Source organism: Histoplasma capsulatum, assembly GCF_000150115.1.
Source record: "Histoplasma capsulatum G186AR genomic scaffold supercont2.1, whole genome shotgun sequence".
NCBI classification, from domain to species: Eukaryota; Fungi; Ascomycota; class Eurotiomycetes; order Onygenales; family Ajellomycetaceae; genus Histoplasma; species Histoplasma capsulatum.
Window position 1 is genome coordinate 637606 of NW_025544801.1, and position 17581 is coordinate 655186.

Consider the following 17581-nt stretch of genomic DNA (forward strand, 5'->3'; position numbering starts at 1 on the left):
AGAGGAGAGCCAGAGAAACGAATTATATATATATATATATAAGCTATAAATTTGGCGTCGAGGAAGTATAACTTTTTATTTAGACATCGTAATGCTTGCACCCTCCCTCCCATGCACGCACTGTTTAGCAAAAATCGACTGTCTCTATATTTGGTGTTGATGACCGTCGAGTACAATAAATATACTTGCTTCCAAATTCCTCGCAAAAACATTCCCCATGAGAGGGGAGGGGGGAAAAAAAAAACTCCATGATTCAGTGACCTAACGCCCCAGGGGCCCTGGCAGGGTCCAAACCCATTCCCATCCCTAAGAAATAAAAAAAAACCCTCCAGACAATGAAAACAGAAATCACCTCAAATATAACCCTCCCCTGCAGCACATTCCCTCCCTCACTCCCGCCCGTACGTAATCTTCAACCTCTTCACTGGCGGCTTATTACCCCCAGACTCAGCATCATCATCTCCATCCCTCTCCCGTCCCCTCGCGCCCCCAGCCCCATTACCCGAATTCGCATCATTTGCATTTGCAGTTGCATTAACGACTGAATTTGTATTTGTACTCGTGTTGGCATTAGCATTAGCGTTGGAAGTGGCGCTGGCGTTTGCGTTCGCGTTGGCAATCGTCGCGGCGGATGATTTCCTGTTTTTTTTATTCGTGCTCGTCTTCACGGTGTTGGGGGCGGGTGGATTGCTGTTGCTGCTGTTGTTGTTGCTGATGGCGTTGGAAGTCTCTTTATGGTCTCTAGTGTTGTTGTTGCTGTTGTTGCTGTTGTCTCTCTGAAAGCCTGGCATGGAAGCGGAGGTGGGTGTCGGGGCGTGGGAAGGGGTTGTGTTTGTGCTGGAGGGAGCGGGGGAGTCCTATGTCGTTTATACATATACACACACATGGTTAGCCCAGGGCATATGGTAAATTGGGTGGGGTCGAAGAAATAGCGGGGAGGTAGATAGAGAGCAGGAATAGAGACAGATGGGGGTTGATGGCCAAGCTCATACGCACCCTCATAAAACTAGCTGAACTCCTCGAGAACACCCGGTCGGCGTCTTGGACCGCTGATTTTCTTCGTGTGGTTGGGCCTCCTGTGCCGCTGCCACCAGTCATCGATCCAAGGCTGCTTCCGAAACCTATGCCTGACCCGCCAGAGGAGCCTTTGATATAATTGTCGAACCCTTTAATTATGTTTCCCGCGCCGGTTTCTTCGAGGTAGGATTGCTCGAAGCGGTATATCGATTCTTCTAGGGCGGCCTGGTGTAGAAGTTAGCAAGTTTTCGTTCCTCTGGTCATTTTTCTGCTACTCATATTGCAGGAGAAGAGAAGTGTCAGGAAATAATGAGCGACGCAGACAGGATAACTACTACCGGTGGTGGCAGGTCAGCATGGGTTCCATACCATGTTCTTATCCATTAGCCGCTTCTTCTGTATTGTCTCTCTCAGTTCGCGTCTAAGCTTCTCATAATATGGGATCCCGCGACTCTGCACTTGTTCCGACCCAGAAGTAGCCGGGACGCCATTAGGGCCGGTCGCGCCAGCAGTGGTTGCGGGCGGGATATTTTCCGTCATGAAGGGTCGGTTAAGCGTAGAAGGGTTGGGTTTTTTTTTTTTTTTTTTTTTTAAAAAAAAACTACACTCAAAATCCGGCGATTGGACTCAAAAAGGGACGTTTAATAGTGTCAAAGCCAGGAGAAGGAATGGTGGTCAGTGGATGGAGAGCGGCCGAACAAAAACTGACGTCTTTGATTTTGTTCAACACGAGACAGCCTGTTTGTGGTGTTTGCACCGCCAGCGAATGTTAAATCTGCTCAAAGCTGCTCAAGGATATGCAGCAACATGTCAAGCTAGGTATCTCTGTCCCACCTTGGCTTGCTCAAATACTTGAGAGTCGGAGCAGGAGGGATAGCTATATAACAAGAGGGATTCCCCTTTGAATTTGATATATTCGTCCTCCTACGAAGCATTCCCTTGTCGCCCCGGAATAGCTCTCCAGCACTAACCTACGATCATATTCTGAAGCCATGGACCACTCAATGCATCATGCCGGGATGGATGGCCATGGAGATATGGACATGGGTGGTCAATGTAGCATGAATGTATGTGCAGATATATATGCTCGCTCCCCGTGTTTTACCACCAGGCAATGATGCACGGATGGTCGTTTATTGACTAACTACTGGTACTAATAAATGATCTAGATGCACTTCACCTTCTCCTCACACAACCTGTGTATAATTTTCAAACAGTGGCGCATAACAGGGCCCTTCTCCCTTATCTTCTCACTTGTTGCCATTGTGCTCCTGACCGCTGGCTACGAGGGTATTCGCGCGATGGCACGCCGCTATGAAGCACGGCATGCATTGGCGTTGAAGGATAGCCCCATACCGGCTGCTGGAGGATACTCATCCGGTATGTTGTTGGATTTCTGTGCTAATTTTTTTTTTTTTTTCGCTTTTTAATTTTCCATTTCTATGTATCTGCGCCACGGGTACATATGTTCCATCCTTTCCGAAAGCCTCCCCGTATAGAGGAGTAGAGAAAGTGTGTGCACATGTGAAGACATAGCACCTATTTCCCAACCCACAAAAATAATCAATTCCGTGGAGGCTCAAAATATCTTTCTGAAACAATGAAGATGTCGAGACGCCAGATGTTATCAATGACAGTGACAACGCGCTGCCCACTCCCAATGCCCCTCTCCTTTCCAACAACAACAACACCACCACCAACGGTGAAACAGCTGGCTCACTGCTCTTCGCAGCGCGGATCGAGAGGAGGCGGAGGGGCAAGCTGCTTCTTGCGACCTTCTACGCTGTGCAGGTCTTTTATAGCTTTATGATCATGTGAGTAACCCCCAGCCTTTTCTTTTCCGATGGGGCTATGGATTTAGAGCAAAAATGAATTGATATATGTTTTTGTTTTAATTTGCAGGCTTCTTTTCATGACATATAACGGTTGGGTTATGCTGGCGGTGGCTGTCGGGGCGTTTATGGGGTACATGGTTTTTGGAGGTGAGGCGACTAAGTCTGTTTCTTGTCATTGATCCTTTCCTTCTATATGCTGGATTCAGATCCCTCTCTTTGGTATGAAGTTTATTCGGTCGCATATGAATATACATACATATATATACCATACGTTCCGAATGGCCAGTGCGAATTGCAATATGTAGCCTTTCGTTTGCAATGTTCACAGATGCTTGCTTTTGTATCTTTAACGGATTTTGTGTGTATATACACTCTAGTAACCGATGAACACGTCCATCTCGTATTCATTTCTGTTTTTTTGAAAGAGATACGCAGGTAATACCGTTCCTGACCTCCCCGAGTCAGGGAACTTCAATATCACTCCCATCATCTCCAAATCCAAAACTAAACGCAACCCCCCCACAAGTCTCACCTTCACCCTCACCATCCCCATGCACAGGACCCTTAACAACCTCATCCCATTTCCTCTTCCTACCCTCCTTCTCTCTTTCCAGCTCCCTCAACGCCTCCTCCACCAAGTCCGGCTCAACCCCCCTCAACCTCTCTATAAATAATCCAAATGGATCCTCAACTCCATCCCGAAACCCCGAAACCTGTTCCTTCTTCCCACTCAAGAACCCAAGAACATCCACAAGATGTCCCCGCGGGACGAAATTTTGCGTAATGGCTATTACAGCACGATCACCACGACCACCATCGTCACCATCATCTCCACCATGCCCCTCCTCCTCCTCCAAGTTGACAACCAAATGCCACCATCCAGACGGCACATGCAACACCTCTCCCGCCCTGCAAACCCCCTCAACGCACCCCTGCATCCTCCGCGCCGCACCATGGAAGCCCACAAACCACTCCGCAATGCTAAGCGGCGACGTTACCTCGCTGTGATCGGCCGAGACATAGACTCCTGGTGGCGATGGCAATGCTGGACCTGCACCTGCGCCTGCGCCTGCGCCTGCACCGGCATTGGTATTGGTACCAGCGGCATTGCTTGGAAACATGATCCAGTACTTCGAGCCGCGCAGGACGGCGTTCCAGGCGCTGGTGGCGTTGGGGTCCTTGTGGAAGGTGCTGCCGCTGCGCGGGGGGCCGATGATTAGCCAGCGGTGATCTGGACGGTCGGGGCCGAGGACGGAGAAGAGGTCTTCTGCAAAGGGGGTGGGTGGAGTGTAAGCCGATTCTGAGGGTTTGGTGGTGGTGGTGCTGACTGTCGACAAGTTCATTTTCTCGACGAAGCTACGATCGAAGAGGTACAGGGGACTCTCGTCGATGTTATTGTTCATGTACTCCACGTAGGTCTTCAAAGGCCAGTCGACCGTTTCCGCGCGGAATGTTATGTTCCCATACCGTTTCAGCAAATGCTCTGTGGACCAGTCCCTGTAGGCCGGCCATGACTTCACGGGCTCGGTAAGGATGAAAGGTCTGTTCGTCCAAGATTCTTGGAATTCAGCTGGGGTGAGGTTTTTTATGCGGGGGATTTGGTTGCAGGCAGGGATATTTGTGGTGTAGGCTGACAGGGAAACGTGAGCGCAGTGAAACGGTCGGTGGAGGATGTCGGCGTAGAGATGTGAACAGTCTGGTGAGGCGATTTTGGTGGCCGGTAGGTTAAGATATGTTGCGTGCCAGGTGCCGCGCCATGAGAAGCCTTTGGGAGGGTTCCTGGGAGGAAGGGTAAGTAGATGGACTGCAGAATATGTGGGAGGATAATCACTCTGCATTGTTGAAAATGTAGAATAAATACATGTAGATATAGTGCATCTTGATACATGTACATATAATTGACGACAATGCCGTTTGCGCCTTCGTCCCTTTAAAAAATATATTCCAATTATATACAAAAAATGTTCAGACTTCCAGATAATATAATGCCGGCTTTGACAATTAAGAACCAAACCAAAGAAACTAGATCCAAGTGATAAATAACGTCATTGAAGAAAGATAAAAGAAAGTGAAAGGTCCTTACTCAATGAAGAGGGCCTTCCACAGCTCCTCGGCCCTTGTGAACGCATACAGCGCTTTGCAAGTTGCCCCCAAGCGCAACAGAGATGTGCTGTCCAGACATTCCAGCAGTAGCATGATCAACTCATCTGACAGGACAGTCAGGGAGCCAATTGCTGGGCGGATGTTGTGGACAGCTGTCAAGGCATTGCCTGACGGTTTGACTCCCAGAGGATGTGAAGGTATAACATCGACATCGACATCGACATCGACAACTACATCTGACGCTGGATCGTCAATTGACATTGAGTTCGGCCGATGCAAGCTCTGAACAGGACAATAGGTGACATCCGTGGCCACAGCTATCTCTGCGTTACAGTCCTGAAATGGCTGTGGGAGAATCATCGCTGTCGCGGACGTGTATAAAAATGCAATCTTATATCTTGTATCCTGATTGCATTTGATATCTGATATCTCGAGCTTGGGCCAACGCTGAAACCCCAAAATCTCTCGCCTAAAAGCTGGGCGGGGGTACTTGCTTGCACACAGGTTGAACTTGTTGGAAGAAATCGAATAGCGAACAGGGACAGTTAGGATATAATAAATAAATACAGTGGCAGGTATTCAACGCATGTAGCGAGAATAGTAAGCCGTGTGGGATGGTGTCTCGTAAACAGAGTGAAGAGACAATTTTTAATTCTGGTGTCCCCGCGCTTAAAAAATAAAATAAAATAAAATAAAAAATTAAAAGGAAAAATTAAAAAATAAAAAAAGCAAAAAGGAAAAAAACAGCGTTAAGCCCAAAGAGTCAACCAAACGTCCATTTTTCCACTGCCTTTTTCGTCGCCTCATCTTTTTTTTTCTCTTCCTTCACTCCTCCACACACAACACTTCACCAACATATCCCATCCATAAATATTCCCAGAGTTGTCTCAGCTCCTAGGTCCTATTTTACTCTCATCCCCAGAGAGTATAGGTTCTAGTTATTTTTCAGTCTACAGTCTTTATCCGCAGGGCAGGTTCCAGCAAGGATCGCTAGACCCTCTTTTTCCCACCCAACGGTTTTTTTTTCTTACACCCCTCATCACCACGATCACAGCTTCGGCCTGTGATCTCAAAGCCCCAAACTCGCAATCATGGCTTCCAACGATAAGGGTCTCGAAGAGATCCCCGAAGGTATGCTCTTTTCTTTTTTTTCCCTTTGTCGTTCGCAGTCAGAAGATTTTCTTTAGTTTTGTTGGTCTTTTTTTTTACCTTTTTGACGAGCAGCGAAAAATGTGTTCACGATACTGCCCAAAGCTGGTTAAATGAGAGAAATGTAACACTGACAAAACCTTCTCCCGACACAGGACAAATCGAATCCAACTATGATGAAATCACCGACTCATTCGATGCTATGAACCTCCGCGCTGAGTTGCTCCGCGGTGTCTATGCCTACGGTTTCGAGCGCCCTTCTGCTATCCAGCAGCGTGCTATCATGCCCGTCATCAAGGGTGCGTTACCTTTGTTCCTTTGTTGTCCAAATCAAATGATACATCCGTCATGAAAAAAACCTCCCTTAACAGGAAAAAGGGTTGATAATAATGATAAAAACATGCAGGTTCCGATGTTATTGCCCAGGCTCAGTCCGGAACGGGCAAAACTGCTACATTCTCCATCTCTGCTCTGCAGAAGGTTGACACCAACCTCAAGGCTTGTCAGGCTCTGATCCTTGCTCCTACCCGTGAGCTTGCCCAGCAGATCCAGAAGGTCGTTGTTGCCATTGGTGACTTCATGAGCATTGAGTGCCACGCTTGTATCGGTGGTATTAGCGTGCGCGAGGATATGAAGGCTCTCCAGGATGGTCCTCAGGTTGTTGTTGGCACTCCTGGTCGTGTCCACGACATGATCCAGCGCCGTGTCCTCAAGACCGATCACATGAAGATGTTCGTCCTCGATGAGGCTGATGAGATGCTTTCGGTAGGTTCATGCATCGACACTATCTACTCTCATGACGCTTGGGGTTTTCGTTTATTCTTTCCTCAGTTTTTTCTAACATTTTACTTTCGTCTAATAGCACGGTTTCACCGAACAAATTTATGATATCTTCCAATTCCTCCCTCAGTCTACCCAGGTTGTCCTGCTCTCCGCTACAATGCCCCAGGACGTGCTCGAAGTCACCACCAAATTTATGCGCGACCCCGTCCGTATTTTGGTGAAAAAGGCAGAACTTACTCTTGAGGGTATTAAACAATTTTACATCGCTGTCGAAAAGGAAGAATGGAAGCTGGATACCCTCTCCGATCTCTACGAAACCGTCACCATTACCCAAGCCGTCATCTTCTGCAACACCAGGAGAAAGGTCGACTGGCTGACCGACAAACTGACCGCTCGTGACTTCACCGTCTCCGCCATGCACGGTGACATGGAGCAACAACAGCGTGATGTAATCATGAAAGAGTTCCGTTCGGGCTCTTCGCGTGTCCTCATAGCCACTGACTTGCTGGCGCGTGGTATCGATGTCCAGCAAGTATCGTTGGTCATCAATTACGATCTCCCCGCCAATCGCGAAAATTACATCCACCGCATCGGTCGTGGTGGACGTTTCGGCCGGAAGGTGTCGCTATCAATTTCGTCACTGCTGACGATGTGCGCATGATGAGAGAGATCGAGCAGTTCTACAGCACCCAAATCGAGGAAATGCCAATGAACGTTGCTGGTATGTTTATTTTCAAAAAATAACATCCTTAACCCCCATATTCAAACATAGATCTGTTTGCTAACTAATGTACTGCAGACCTCATTTAAACAAATTTAAAAAGAAAAAAGTTCTCAATTGTCGAATCAAGCTCGCTCCTCTGTTTCTGTCCGCTATGATCCCGGCAACGGCTGTTCCTCTTCCCAGGTTTTTGTTTATAGTGGATAAACAATTTGGCAGATTTCTTTTCCTTGTCCTTTTCCTTGTTTTCTTTCTGTCTATCCCTCTCTTTGACCAATCTTGTCCTTCACTCGTCCTGTCCCGTCCCGCCGCGTTCCTTTTCAAATAAAAAACAAAAGTGATATCGGTATCGTTGGGTTTTACGTTTTTATTTTTTTCCTAACGTTTTATGTTTACGTTTGTTGTCTCTGCTTTTTTTTTGTTCCTCCTCAAGCTTCTAATTCCCCCCTTCCTATGACTGGGTATGGCTGCATGGATGATGCATAGTTTTTTCTCTCTTCTCCTTAAAGCGCTTTGGCATAGGGCAGGCAAAAAAACGACATAAAGAACGGGAGAACTCGCAAGGAAAAACGGAAAATGGTATATAACCTTTTTTGTACTTTCGTTGCTCCTCGCCTGATTTTTCTTTTTGTGTTGACTTTTTTGCCCATTTTTACGCATGGTTTCATCCGTCTGTTTTTACGGCCTCTTTTTTTTTAACTTCTAGAAAGAAAAAGGAGGAGATGGATTTTTTTCTCATGCGTGTGACTGGGAGGTTTTCCAAAGATTTTGTTTTTTTTAATGTTTAGTTAATACTCTTGTTATTTACTTTATGCTTTGTTTTTATTTGTATGTGCGTTTTCCAAGTCGCTATGTAACTAGCTAGCCGAGGGGTTACGTTTTCCTTAAAAAGATCATTATTTCTGTCTTATACGAATCCTGCTATTTTTTTTCATGTCTTGTTCTTTTCAACCTCTTCTATCTCGTCAACATTTGACAAGTTGTTCCCTTTATCTTCTGAAGTCTTGATGCCGTATGGGATAACTTTCGCTTTTTATTCTTTTTTCCTTTTTCTGTCTTGATTTTCCATATTGAATCAAACTTAAAGCTAGTTTCTTTATAACTAGCCTATTAATTAGGTTTTTCGGTTTTTTTTCATGTTACGATATGAGCATATGGATGGACATGCTACGACGTGCGGATGATAGTGAAAGCTTTAAAATGACTAAATCAAAGGAGATAAATACGTAAAATGTTTTCTCTTATTTTCTTTCCTTTCCTATCCTATCTTCCTTCTTTTCTTCTCCTTTTTAAATATCACGAAATCGATAGGATGGAATTCATATTCTTCCTCCCATTCCCAATTTATTATTTCAACAGCTAATTTATGGCATGGAGAGGTATGCTTTTCCGTCTCTCCTATTATTGAGAGCCCCAGAAAATATAGAAGAGTCCTTTGCTCTCCTATGTTGTTATTTATTTATCAGAGTTTTACATTTTTCTTCGAGATATGTAATAAATTCTGTTCTTCACTTCCAAATCAGCTCATCTCCATTTCATTGGGATTTTCGCTCCTTCGTTTCGGATGAGTGCGATGCGGATTTCTTTCGTTTTCTTTACTATGTCATGACTCACTACTTTTATATATATAATATTGGAAGACTGGACAAGATACAGAGCTTACGTGGGCAATGTCCCGGTGTGAAGAATGCGACTATACGCGAACAAGAAAAGGGGGGCTTTTTGGTACATGGTAGACAGCAGTCACGGTTGGAGGAAAAGAGCTTGACCTGGTCCCTTTGCCCATTGACCAACAGCGGAGTATCAATACTCCAGCATCTATCTATCTGCTTATCCATCTATCTGTCAAGGAAACCATCCGGGTGAAACTGAAGACCTTTCCATGAGATTCATAGGGTACTTCGCATGATGGACAAACAAGCAATGATAAACCCGTGTCAGTGAGGCAGCGTCTATCTCATTCAGGCCAAGTCTCCCCCTTCTCCTCCTTCTCCTCTCCCCTTATTTGCAGAGGACACTTGCATCTTGTCAATACGCACTCCACTTTAAACCCTATCGGCAGCTTCGCTCTGATATCCCTTCATTCCTGTCCGCGGATGAAACCACGATTACTTACTCCACTCCATTCCTTGTTCTACTTTAAACAGGCTCCCACCACCATAACTACAACCCCCCCAAAGCTTTTTGCCCTTATGTTTATATTTTAAAGTACACCGACATTCCCAACAACCCTACAATGTCGCAAGGTACCAAAGCCATGGACCCTGTTCCGAACTCTAATCCAAATGCAAAAAATACAACTCCATCCCTCTTCTCTCCCGCTTCTCTCCTCTGGGCACACCAACTCCGACGCGAACACAACACCCTCGTCTCCCGCCTCGACGCGCTCGAAGAGACTCTGGCATCCTCTTCTGCTAAGGCAATCACAACGACGGAAGAATTGAAGTCGGATCTCGAGACGAGGGTGAAGGAGGTTGGTGATGTACTTGGTGTGACTCAGGGCGAGGTTGAGATGATTAAAGGGGGTATTGAAGAGTTGAACGGGTGGAAGGAAGTTTTTGAACAGAGTCAGAGAGAGGCTGTGGGGAAGTGGGAGAGAAAGGAGGAGGAATGGAGAAGGGAGAGGGAGAAGAGGGAGGAGGCGAGGCAACTAGTTGAGGGGGGTTTAAGAGAGATCTTAGATGGAGTTAGAGAGTTGAAAAGGGTTGTGGAGGAGATGGGGAGGGAGAGGGAGCAGGAGAAGGAGAAAGAAAAGGAAAGGGACAAAGAAAAAGAAATGAGTGAGTATACATACCCTCTTCCTATTTGACCCTTTTTCATATTCAATTCATCAAAATTTCTAACTCCACTCGATTTCAACTACCAATCCACATCCACAGAAACCCTACCTTACAAGGCCACTTATCTCAATCTAGAACACAGCGACGATGACGACAACGAACCATTCCGCTCCCCCTCCCTACCCCCCATCCTTCATGCTCCGCACAGCCAACAGCGCCAGAGACACAACATCCCATCCACAATCTCTGGCACGCCCACAATGACCCACCTCCCTAGCTCAATACTAACCCGCAGCTCCCTCCCGCCACAAGCACCACAGGATGGCTACTCTGCCATCCTCGTCCCAGACTCCATGCCACCCGCATCCCCACCACCACATCCCGACCAAACCGCTGCCGCCCACTGCGAATTCCAGACCTCTCCACCACAACTCCCCCGCTCCCCCATAGCTCAACCCTCAGGAAAATTCGAATACGCGGGTATAGAAAAGGCAGAAGAAGATGAAGTCCAGGCTCCGCAACAAGGGCCTGGCGAAACTCTTGAATCGTATATGGAACGCTGTTGGGTGGTGTTATCGCGATGTCCACGGGGTGAAGAGAAGAGAGTCATATCAACTTTTTGGGGGGCGATGGAGGATGGGAGTGTTAAGGGTAGTTTGGGAGAGGAGTTGGAGAGGCGGGGGTGGAAGTGGGAAGTTGTTAGGCAGTTTGTAGATAGTCTGAGCGAGGGATTAGGAGAACAAGGCAAAGGGAAAGCGGAAGGGGAAGGGTTAGCTGAAACGGGAAAAAGGGATAGGTGTCTTGTTAGGGGTGAAAGGAACGTAGCAACAAGTAGAAATGGGGCTGTTAAGAAGAAGAGGAGAAAGGCAAAGGTGAAGAAGAGAAGGGCCATCCCTGTTATTTGGCCGGTTGACGAGGAGGGGGAAGGGTGGCTTGTTGTGAAGAATGGACTGACTTGATATTTCTAACGTAATGTATGCATATGTATATATCTACATGGGACTGGGATACAGCGGAGAGATAGAGTGAAAGTGGACGGAGGAACTTGGGAACTGAGAAAGATCAACTGTTCTGTGCATGTATGTATGTATGTACACATGTCTATTCGCAATGGTATACTATATCCATATAGAAAACACAAACCCCAACACACAGAAAACATAATTTAAAATAAACCCAAAAACAACGGAAAAGCAAGCTTACCTAAGGCCCACGCCATATTAGCTCCCTATCGATCCAATCCCCCTCTTAAATCAAAACTCCGCAAACTCATATCTTCCATCCCCCCTATCCCTAACCACAACCTCAATCTTCCCCTCCTCAACCTCCCGACCCCCAACCTCAATGCCCGCCGTCATAACTTGCCCATCCCGAACCTCACCTACACCTTTTGGCGTGCCCGTCAACACCAAATCCCCCGGTTCCAGGGTCATCACACGCGAGATATCCGCCAGCTGGCGCGGGATGCGATAGAGCATCAGGTTGGTGCTATCACGCTGGCGCAGCTGGCCATCGACAGAGAGGTGGAGAGTAGCATTGTGCGGGTCCGGGATGCAGGATTTTGGAATCACAGCGGAGATGGGGAGGAAAGTGTCGAAGCCTTTGGCGATGGACCAGGGGAGCCCGGCCTTTTTGGAGGCGTCTTGGATGTTGCGCGCTGTTAGGTCGATGGCGAGGGTGTACGCTGGCAGGTTTGGGAGGGCTTGGTTAGTATCTTTCCATGTGCTGTGCTCTGCTAACGGCGGTTTGCTTCGTGCCAGAGGCTATAAACTGGACATACCTGATATGGCGTCCAAAGCGCCACGTTCGTCTGCCGGGTCATGGTCACGGAGCGTTTTGCCTATAACTAATCCGAGCTCGACTTCATAATGTAGGCTCACGCCCTTGGGGCGCAGAACGGGCCCGCTGTTTGGGAGGAGGATGGAAGAGGGTGGCTTGAGGAAGAAGAATGGTTGTTTTGGGCGAACGTTGTTGAGCTCTGTTATGTGGTCACTGGTTTATATGTCCTTGCATTAACAGATACAGCGCACCAGATCGGAAGGCAGGTTACGTTTGTCATTATAATTGCAATTGACAATGTTAGTTTTCTTCAGGAGAACATACGCATAGTTTCGGCCGATGCACATCACCTTCCGGCAATTGGCTCGAATAGATGCCATTGTTCTCCAGAATGGTCTGCGAAATGTACTACACAAGGACAGGTCAATTATCTAACTCCTTTCCAGTGTAATATGGGGAGGGGAAGCGGTGGTAATAACAATAATGGCCCTGGCGGTGGAGTCATTACTTCTCAATGTCTGCTTTTGAGCTCGGCTGTGCCTTCGGTCGGGAAACTTTGGCAGCCGAGCTTGGTGGATATCATGTGACCTATTGTAGTTGGGTGGGAAAGGGAAGCTGCAAGAATCCGAAAATATCTGTTTCCTGGACAAACACTGATGTGAAATATTGAGGGGAACAAACACCTATAATTCCCTATGAAGGTCGCTGAAATCCTGTCAGATCTGACATCTCTGAGGGCTTGCGTAAGTATACACGCTTTTCTATATCTCTCCGGGAAGCCCACTAATGTTTCGTTTATTCGTTAACAGGGCCATGCCGAAGCACTCGCACTCGTGAATGTCCACAAGACCATCGCGAACTCAGATCCGCAGCAGCAGAACCGGCAGCAGACTGAACAGGTCCTTTCCCCAAATGTTGGCGAATCAACCCCAACCACGCAATCCGAAGACCTGCGCCGCGCAAAAGATCTGGTTGAGCTTCATAATGATATCAAGTTAAAGCAGCTGAACAGGCACAATGGTGGCTTGAATGAGGAGCTTCAGAAGGCACGCCGGGATGTTGATCGCGTGTTGCAGGAGTTGGGGTAACTGAAGGGGAAAAGGAAGCAGCGGATTCGTTAAGCATCACATGTATACCCAGCGATTGCCAACAATGTCTCTACGGTCTTGACTCATAGGGAACGGCGGAGTCCATCGTATGGAGTTCTTGACGAGATTCTTGATTCATAGTCAAATCCCACTCCGAATATCGAAGTGAACGACAGGCCAAATGTAACGCGGGGACTAGTGTTGACCATGGGTTTCGAGGCTCCGATGAAGCTTCACAGCGGTCAGTTGTTGTATGCATCTCCAATGTATACGCTAGAAATCCTAATATGAACATTCATGAACTCGTTGAATGTGTCTATCCAGGAGTGATTCATACAGAAACTCTAACTTTAGTAGATAATGATGTCCTCCAAAATAAAGGATAAGGTTTAATGCGATAATTGTTGTAATTGATAAATACTTTTACACATAGCTTCCTATCGCTTGCTAGCTGAGATGCCGAGGTCGTCCCGTATGAAACTTCCAGCGCAGCACAACGCGCCTTCGCAGTGGGTAATACGCCTCACCAAATGGTGTTCTCAAGTAAAAGGCACGAGCTGCATGGCAGCGCGATGGAGCTGAACAAAGGTCCAACCATACAATGGTTTGGAACAATGGTCTGTAGCGGATGCTGCTCCAAGAAACGGGCGAAGCAGTGGGCCAATACAGTAACCGACGCTTAGGGGGGATCAGGATCTGGCCACATCACAGGAAAGACGAGCCTTGAGCAGCGTGACGGCCGAACCTGTGAGATCCTAGAGAAAAGCACAATCTCCAATGGCATGATCAGAGCTGTCTTGTCCAGGTTGATGTTGAAGCCGTGTTACAGAATGGACCAACGAGAGTTAATGTGATGTTTTCTAGAGGTCTCCATAGACTCAGAGGGTCTTCTCGTGGTGTTTGCCTGATAAGAACAGAGTGTGTTGTGATAGTAGTGTTAGCTTCTAAGAGGGTAGAGAACTAGAAGGGTAGTTGGAAGTTGAAGTAAGCTTCATGAAAATAATATAGCAGAGGAGTATTATGTAGTATCCTTCAGAGCATAGAACATGTGTCGCTACTGGGCTGTTAGACGAAAAGAACAAGTTTAAGAAGCAAGAGCTGCCAATAATTGGGAAAAATGCTTGACTCACACGGGATTGAAGTTCTCAGAAATTTATCGACTATTGAAAGATCTCCATCCTTGATAGGGAGACCACCACTGATTGGTCTCTTTGGGTATGGCACTATTGCAGCTCGAGCTAGCACAATACTATCAGCTAATTCAGAGTACAAAGTATTGCTTCGGAGGGAACCCCGAATAGGTTTGCTGTCGAACTCTGATCCGCTTCCAATCCAGCCCTAAAATGCTTAATTATTAGCTGGTAGATTAGCTTTGACTAGAGCCGGGCTAACTCTGCTTAGTAACCGTGGTTTCAACGATTCTTCCTAGTATGGCTTTTACAGAGCGCAACAGAGTTTGGGCTTGACCGTCGAATACTGTGTACATTTTATAGGAGACACCATGATTCTATTTTACTTGAGTCATAATCACCAAAGGATCCGCTGGACTGCACACCCGGCTTTACAATGTTCCAAGCGGTTCTTTCTCTATTCTTTCCTCCCTGGGCTCTGCACTTCAACACATCGGAGTTGGGAATTTTTGTCCTCTTTCTTCTGCAGCGGCTGCACCTCTGTGCAGTTTCATTATTCTCAAAAACATTTCTTGTCCATTTCTAAACTTCTACTTATCATCGCGCGTAGGTCTCGTGGAAGCGTTCACCATGTCCCAAACTGCAACTACTGCCTCCTCCAGAAGGCGGATGAATAGGAGCTCCGAGGAAGCATATGCCTCACCTGTTCTGCGGTTTCTGTCTGAACCCCCAGTGTCGCTACCATCACCTCACATCTCGCAAGAGCGTTTCAGAAGGACTCGTGGTTCAAGCACTGATGAGGATGAGACTGAAGATGGCATTCTTAGCGAAGATTTTCGGGTCGGTGGCCCGTTTCTATGCACTGTTCCTGCCATAGGTACTCCACTTGCGTCAGATCATCCACTCGAGAGACAGTGGCCAGAGCTACGCCCTAAGTTCATCGAAATCCTCTCGAAGTATCGGATCCATCATAGCACCATGGATCCATGCCTTCGAACGTCTGAAACATATGAAGATGAAGGCCCGATTGAAACGGTCCTCATCTGTGCACATAGAACTGAGCGAGGCAATTCCTGGAAAAACACGTGCAAAGATGTCCTGTCGATTCTGTGGTCCTCGGGCTTCGACAACGTTAGTGTGGAGTTGATCGACGAGAGAGCGAATATTGAAAAGATCACATCTCCTGTGATGCCTAAAGATCCTATTTATAGCAAGTGGGATGACATCTCTCGCAAAATTTGTGACCTCCTTGGTTTAGAGGGTTGGTTGTCTCTTGAGTGTTTTCGGAGGGGTACAAGCCAAGATGCCCAAGAAAGTCATCCCACTGTTTTGTTGACCGTGCCTCGTGATACCACCAAAGAATGGAAGAGCAAACGCGATGAGATTTCTATGCTTCTGGATAATGAAGGACTTGGAGAGGTTGCTGTTGAGATTATCCGAAGCACGATCTGGCGAGGAACAGAAGTCGGCTTGACTAGTGTCATCCTCCCTGACCATGCATGGGAGACAAAGGTGAAACTGGGCGCGAGCATTGGGGTCCATAATTCAGATCACGGTGGCTCTACTTTGGGCGGATTCGTCGAGTTGCTGGACTCAGAAAAGAACAAATGGCACGTGTTTGGCCTCACATGCTATCATGCAGTTGAACCAGGAAACGTCCCACCTAATTCTAAGCTGGGAAAAGGTAAGCTCCAACTCTATACTCTGTCTCTCTCTTTTTTGTGTTTAGTTTTTGCTTTTTGTGCTTTGAAGACGAATTTGCACACCCCTTATCTGGTTTCAATACTGTGGTAAAATTCTTCTCACTAGGGAAATTTCTCGACATTGTACCCATGGCTAATCAGTGCTTAGATATTGAGCGATGGAGAGATATAGGAATGTCAGTGCTGGAGTCGAGCAAGGCGAATATCCGCATCGATCAGCCCTCCTTGAAAGACCACAATGCACGGATGAAGATGATCAAGCAGAATATCGAGACAGTCAGGGAGCAATCTCTGTACAAGCGAGTCAAGAAGGCCAGGAATGACGGTGACTTCATTATCCCAAAGGAAGAACTGATATTTGAAAACATGGAGAAAGCCATCCTCAACGCTCTTTCTCTAAAACTCCGTGCGGAAAAGCATTTCAACACCGGATCCGCAACATTGGGGAGAGTTTATGCTGCGTCTGGGTTCCGGCTGACCTCTGGTAATGACAAACGCCAGCTAGATTGGGCGTTAATATCTGTGTATCAAAATCGTGTGGGGCAGAACAAAGTGGGTGTATATCTTTTTCTTTAACAAACGTACAGTCTCGCGAGCTTTTTCTGACATCGGTTAATAGTTCCCACCAGTCGGTTCATACATTGACGAGCATATGGGTATCACGTTCTCCGGTGAGGCTGTGGATGATCCCGCTGATGCCAAGTTTTCGCAATATCAACGACTGTACAAGTTCGGTCGAAGAACGAATTTTACCATTGGCCGTTTTAGTGGCTTGAAAGTCTTAGAGCTTAAGTGTTGGAAAACTGGAAATATAATTGTCGCCAATGAGTGCTCCGTTACCAGTCTGCCAGGGTCAGAGGCCTTCTCGAAAAGAGGCGATTCTGGGTCTTTCATAGTTGATTGTGTGGCCAACTTTGTTGGGTTGTTGTTCGCTGGGAACAAGGCCACTGGTGTCACTTATTATACGCCTGCAAATATCTTATTTGAGGACATTAAGCAGACGACTGGAGCCAGAGCTGTGCGTCTGCAACGGAATCGTTGAACCTGGAAGACATTCCGAACCGCCTGGAAAACGCTGGTGGGGAGCTGAACGGACACGGGGCCGCGGACCCCGGAGCCACTGAGGAAAGAAAGGGGAGCCCGGGATAGGCAGAAGGGGAAGGGCAAAAGGAAGCAGAGCTGTGTGCGAGAGAGGCACGGAGGCGGCCCTTTATATAGCCGTGAAGGGATGACGTTGACGGGCAGCCGGGGGTGAGGGTGGGCGCTAGACAGCTCACATAGGGCGCGGCAGCCCAAAGCGAGTATATCGACGCAAATCGAAATTCTCCTTTGACAGTAAATATTCGGATATTCATCTTTTATACAATTTTAATCTACATTGATATGTCTCTTATTGAAGGTTCTTGGTATCAAAAAGTGATGCGTGGATGCCAAGGCCCTTAGCATACAGCCACATTTCAACAACTGTGCATGATCTGATTCCGACTTGTACG

The 17581-nt window shown here is 47.1% G+C and overlaps 8 protein-coding genes across 8 annotated transcripts; 5 read left to right on the plus strand and 3 right to left on the minus strand.

Moving 5' to 3' along the window:
- Positions 1–389: 389 nt before the first annotated feature.
- HCBG_00175 (uncharacterized protein) lies at positions 390–1557 on the minus strand (the record flags this gene model as incomplete). Its single annotated transcript, XM_045427225.1, has 3 exons — positions 390–837; positions 1133–1242; positions 1387–1557. The coding sequence occupies 3 exons, from the start codon at positions 1555–1557 to the stop codon at positions 390–392; spliced, it is 729 nt and encodes a 242-aa protein (XP_045291200.1).
- A 378-nt stretch (positions 1558–1935) lies between these two features.
- On the plus strand, positions 1936–3250 carry HCBG_00176 (ctr copper transporter; the record flags this gene model as incomplete). Its single annotated transcript, XM_045427226.1, has 4 exons — positions 1936–2084; positions 2187–2397; positions 2624–2831; positions 2920–3250. The coding sequence occupies 4 exons, from the start codon at positions 2010–2012 to the stop codon at positions 3029–3031; spliced, it is 606 nt and encodes a 201-aa protein (XP_045291201.1).
- A 63-nt stretch (positions 3251–3313) lies between these two features.
- HCBG_00177 (F-box protein) lies at positions 3314–5315 on the minus strand (the record flags this gene model as incomplete). Its single annotated transcript, XM_045427227.1, has 2 exons — positions 3314–4631; positions 4936–5315. The coding sequence occupies 2 exons, from the start codon at positions 5313–5315 to the stop codon at positions 3314–3316; spliced, it is 1698 nt and encodes a 565-aa protein (XP_045291202.1).
- A 485-nt stretch (positions 5316–5800) lies between these two features.
- HCBG_00178 (ATP-dependent RNA helicase EIF4A) lies at positions 5801–8518 on the plus strand (the record flags this gene model as incomplete). The annotated part of the gene is made up of 6 exons (XM_045427228.1): positions 5801–6086; positions 6260–6403; positions 6511–6869; positions 6967–7538; positions 7574–7608; positions 7687–8518. 6 exons carry the CDS (start codon positions 6047–6049, stop codon positions 7695–7697), a joined length of 1161 nt encoding a protein of 386 aa, XP_045291203.1.
- A 1326-nt stretch (positions 8519–9844) lies between these two features.
- On the plus strand, positions 9845–11347 carry HCBG_00179 (uncharacterized protein; the record flags this gene model as incomplete). The annotated part of the gene is made up of 3 exons (XM_045427229.1): positions 9845–10388; positions 10701–11157; positions 11197–11347. The coding sequence occupies 3 exons, from the start codon at positions 9845–9847 to the stop codon at positions 11345–11347; spliced, it is 1152 nt and encodes a 383-aa protein (XP_045291204.1).
- Positions 11348–11483: 136 nt separating this feature from the next.
- On the minus strand, positions 11484–12646 carry HCBG_00180 (fumarylacetoacetate hydrolase; the record flags this gene model as incomplete). The annotated part of the gene is made up of 3 exons (XM_045427230.1): positions 11484–12072; positions 12169–12380; positions 12492–12646. 3 exons carry the CDS (start codon positions 12545–12547, stop codon positions 11642–11644), a joined length of 699 nt encoding a protein of 232 aa, XP_045291205.1.
- A 119-nt stretch (positions 12647–12765) lies between these two features.
- Positions 12766–13560, plus strand: HCBG_00181 (uncharacterized protein; the record flags this gene model as incomplete). The annotated part of the gene is made up of 2 exons (XM_045427231.1): positions 12766–12910; positions 12977–13560. 2 exons carry the CDS (start codon positions 12863–12865, stop codon positions 13253–13255), a joined length of 327 nt encoding a protein of 108 aa, XP_045291206.1.
- Positions 13561–15015: 1455 nt separating this feature from the next.
- On the plus strand, positions 15016–17130 carry HCBG_00182 (uncharacterized protein; the record flags this gene model as incomplete). Its single annotated transcript, XM_045427232.1, has 3 exons — positions 15016–16069; positions 16237–16640; positions 16708–17130. The coding sequence occupies 3 exons, from the start codon at positions 15016–15018 to the stop codon at positions 17128–17130; spliced, it is 1881 nt and encodes a 626-aa protein (XP_045291207.1).
- Between the last annotated feature and the right edge of the window lie 451 nt (positions 17131–17581).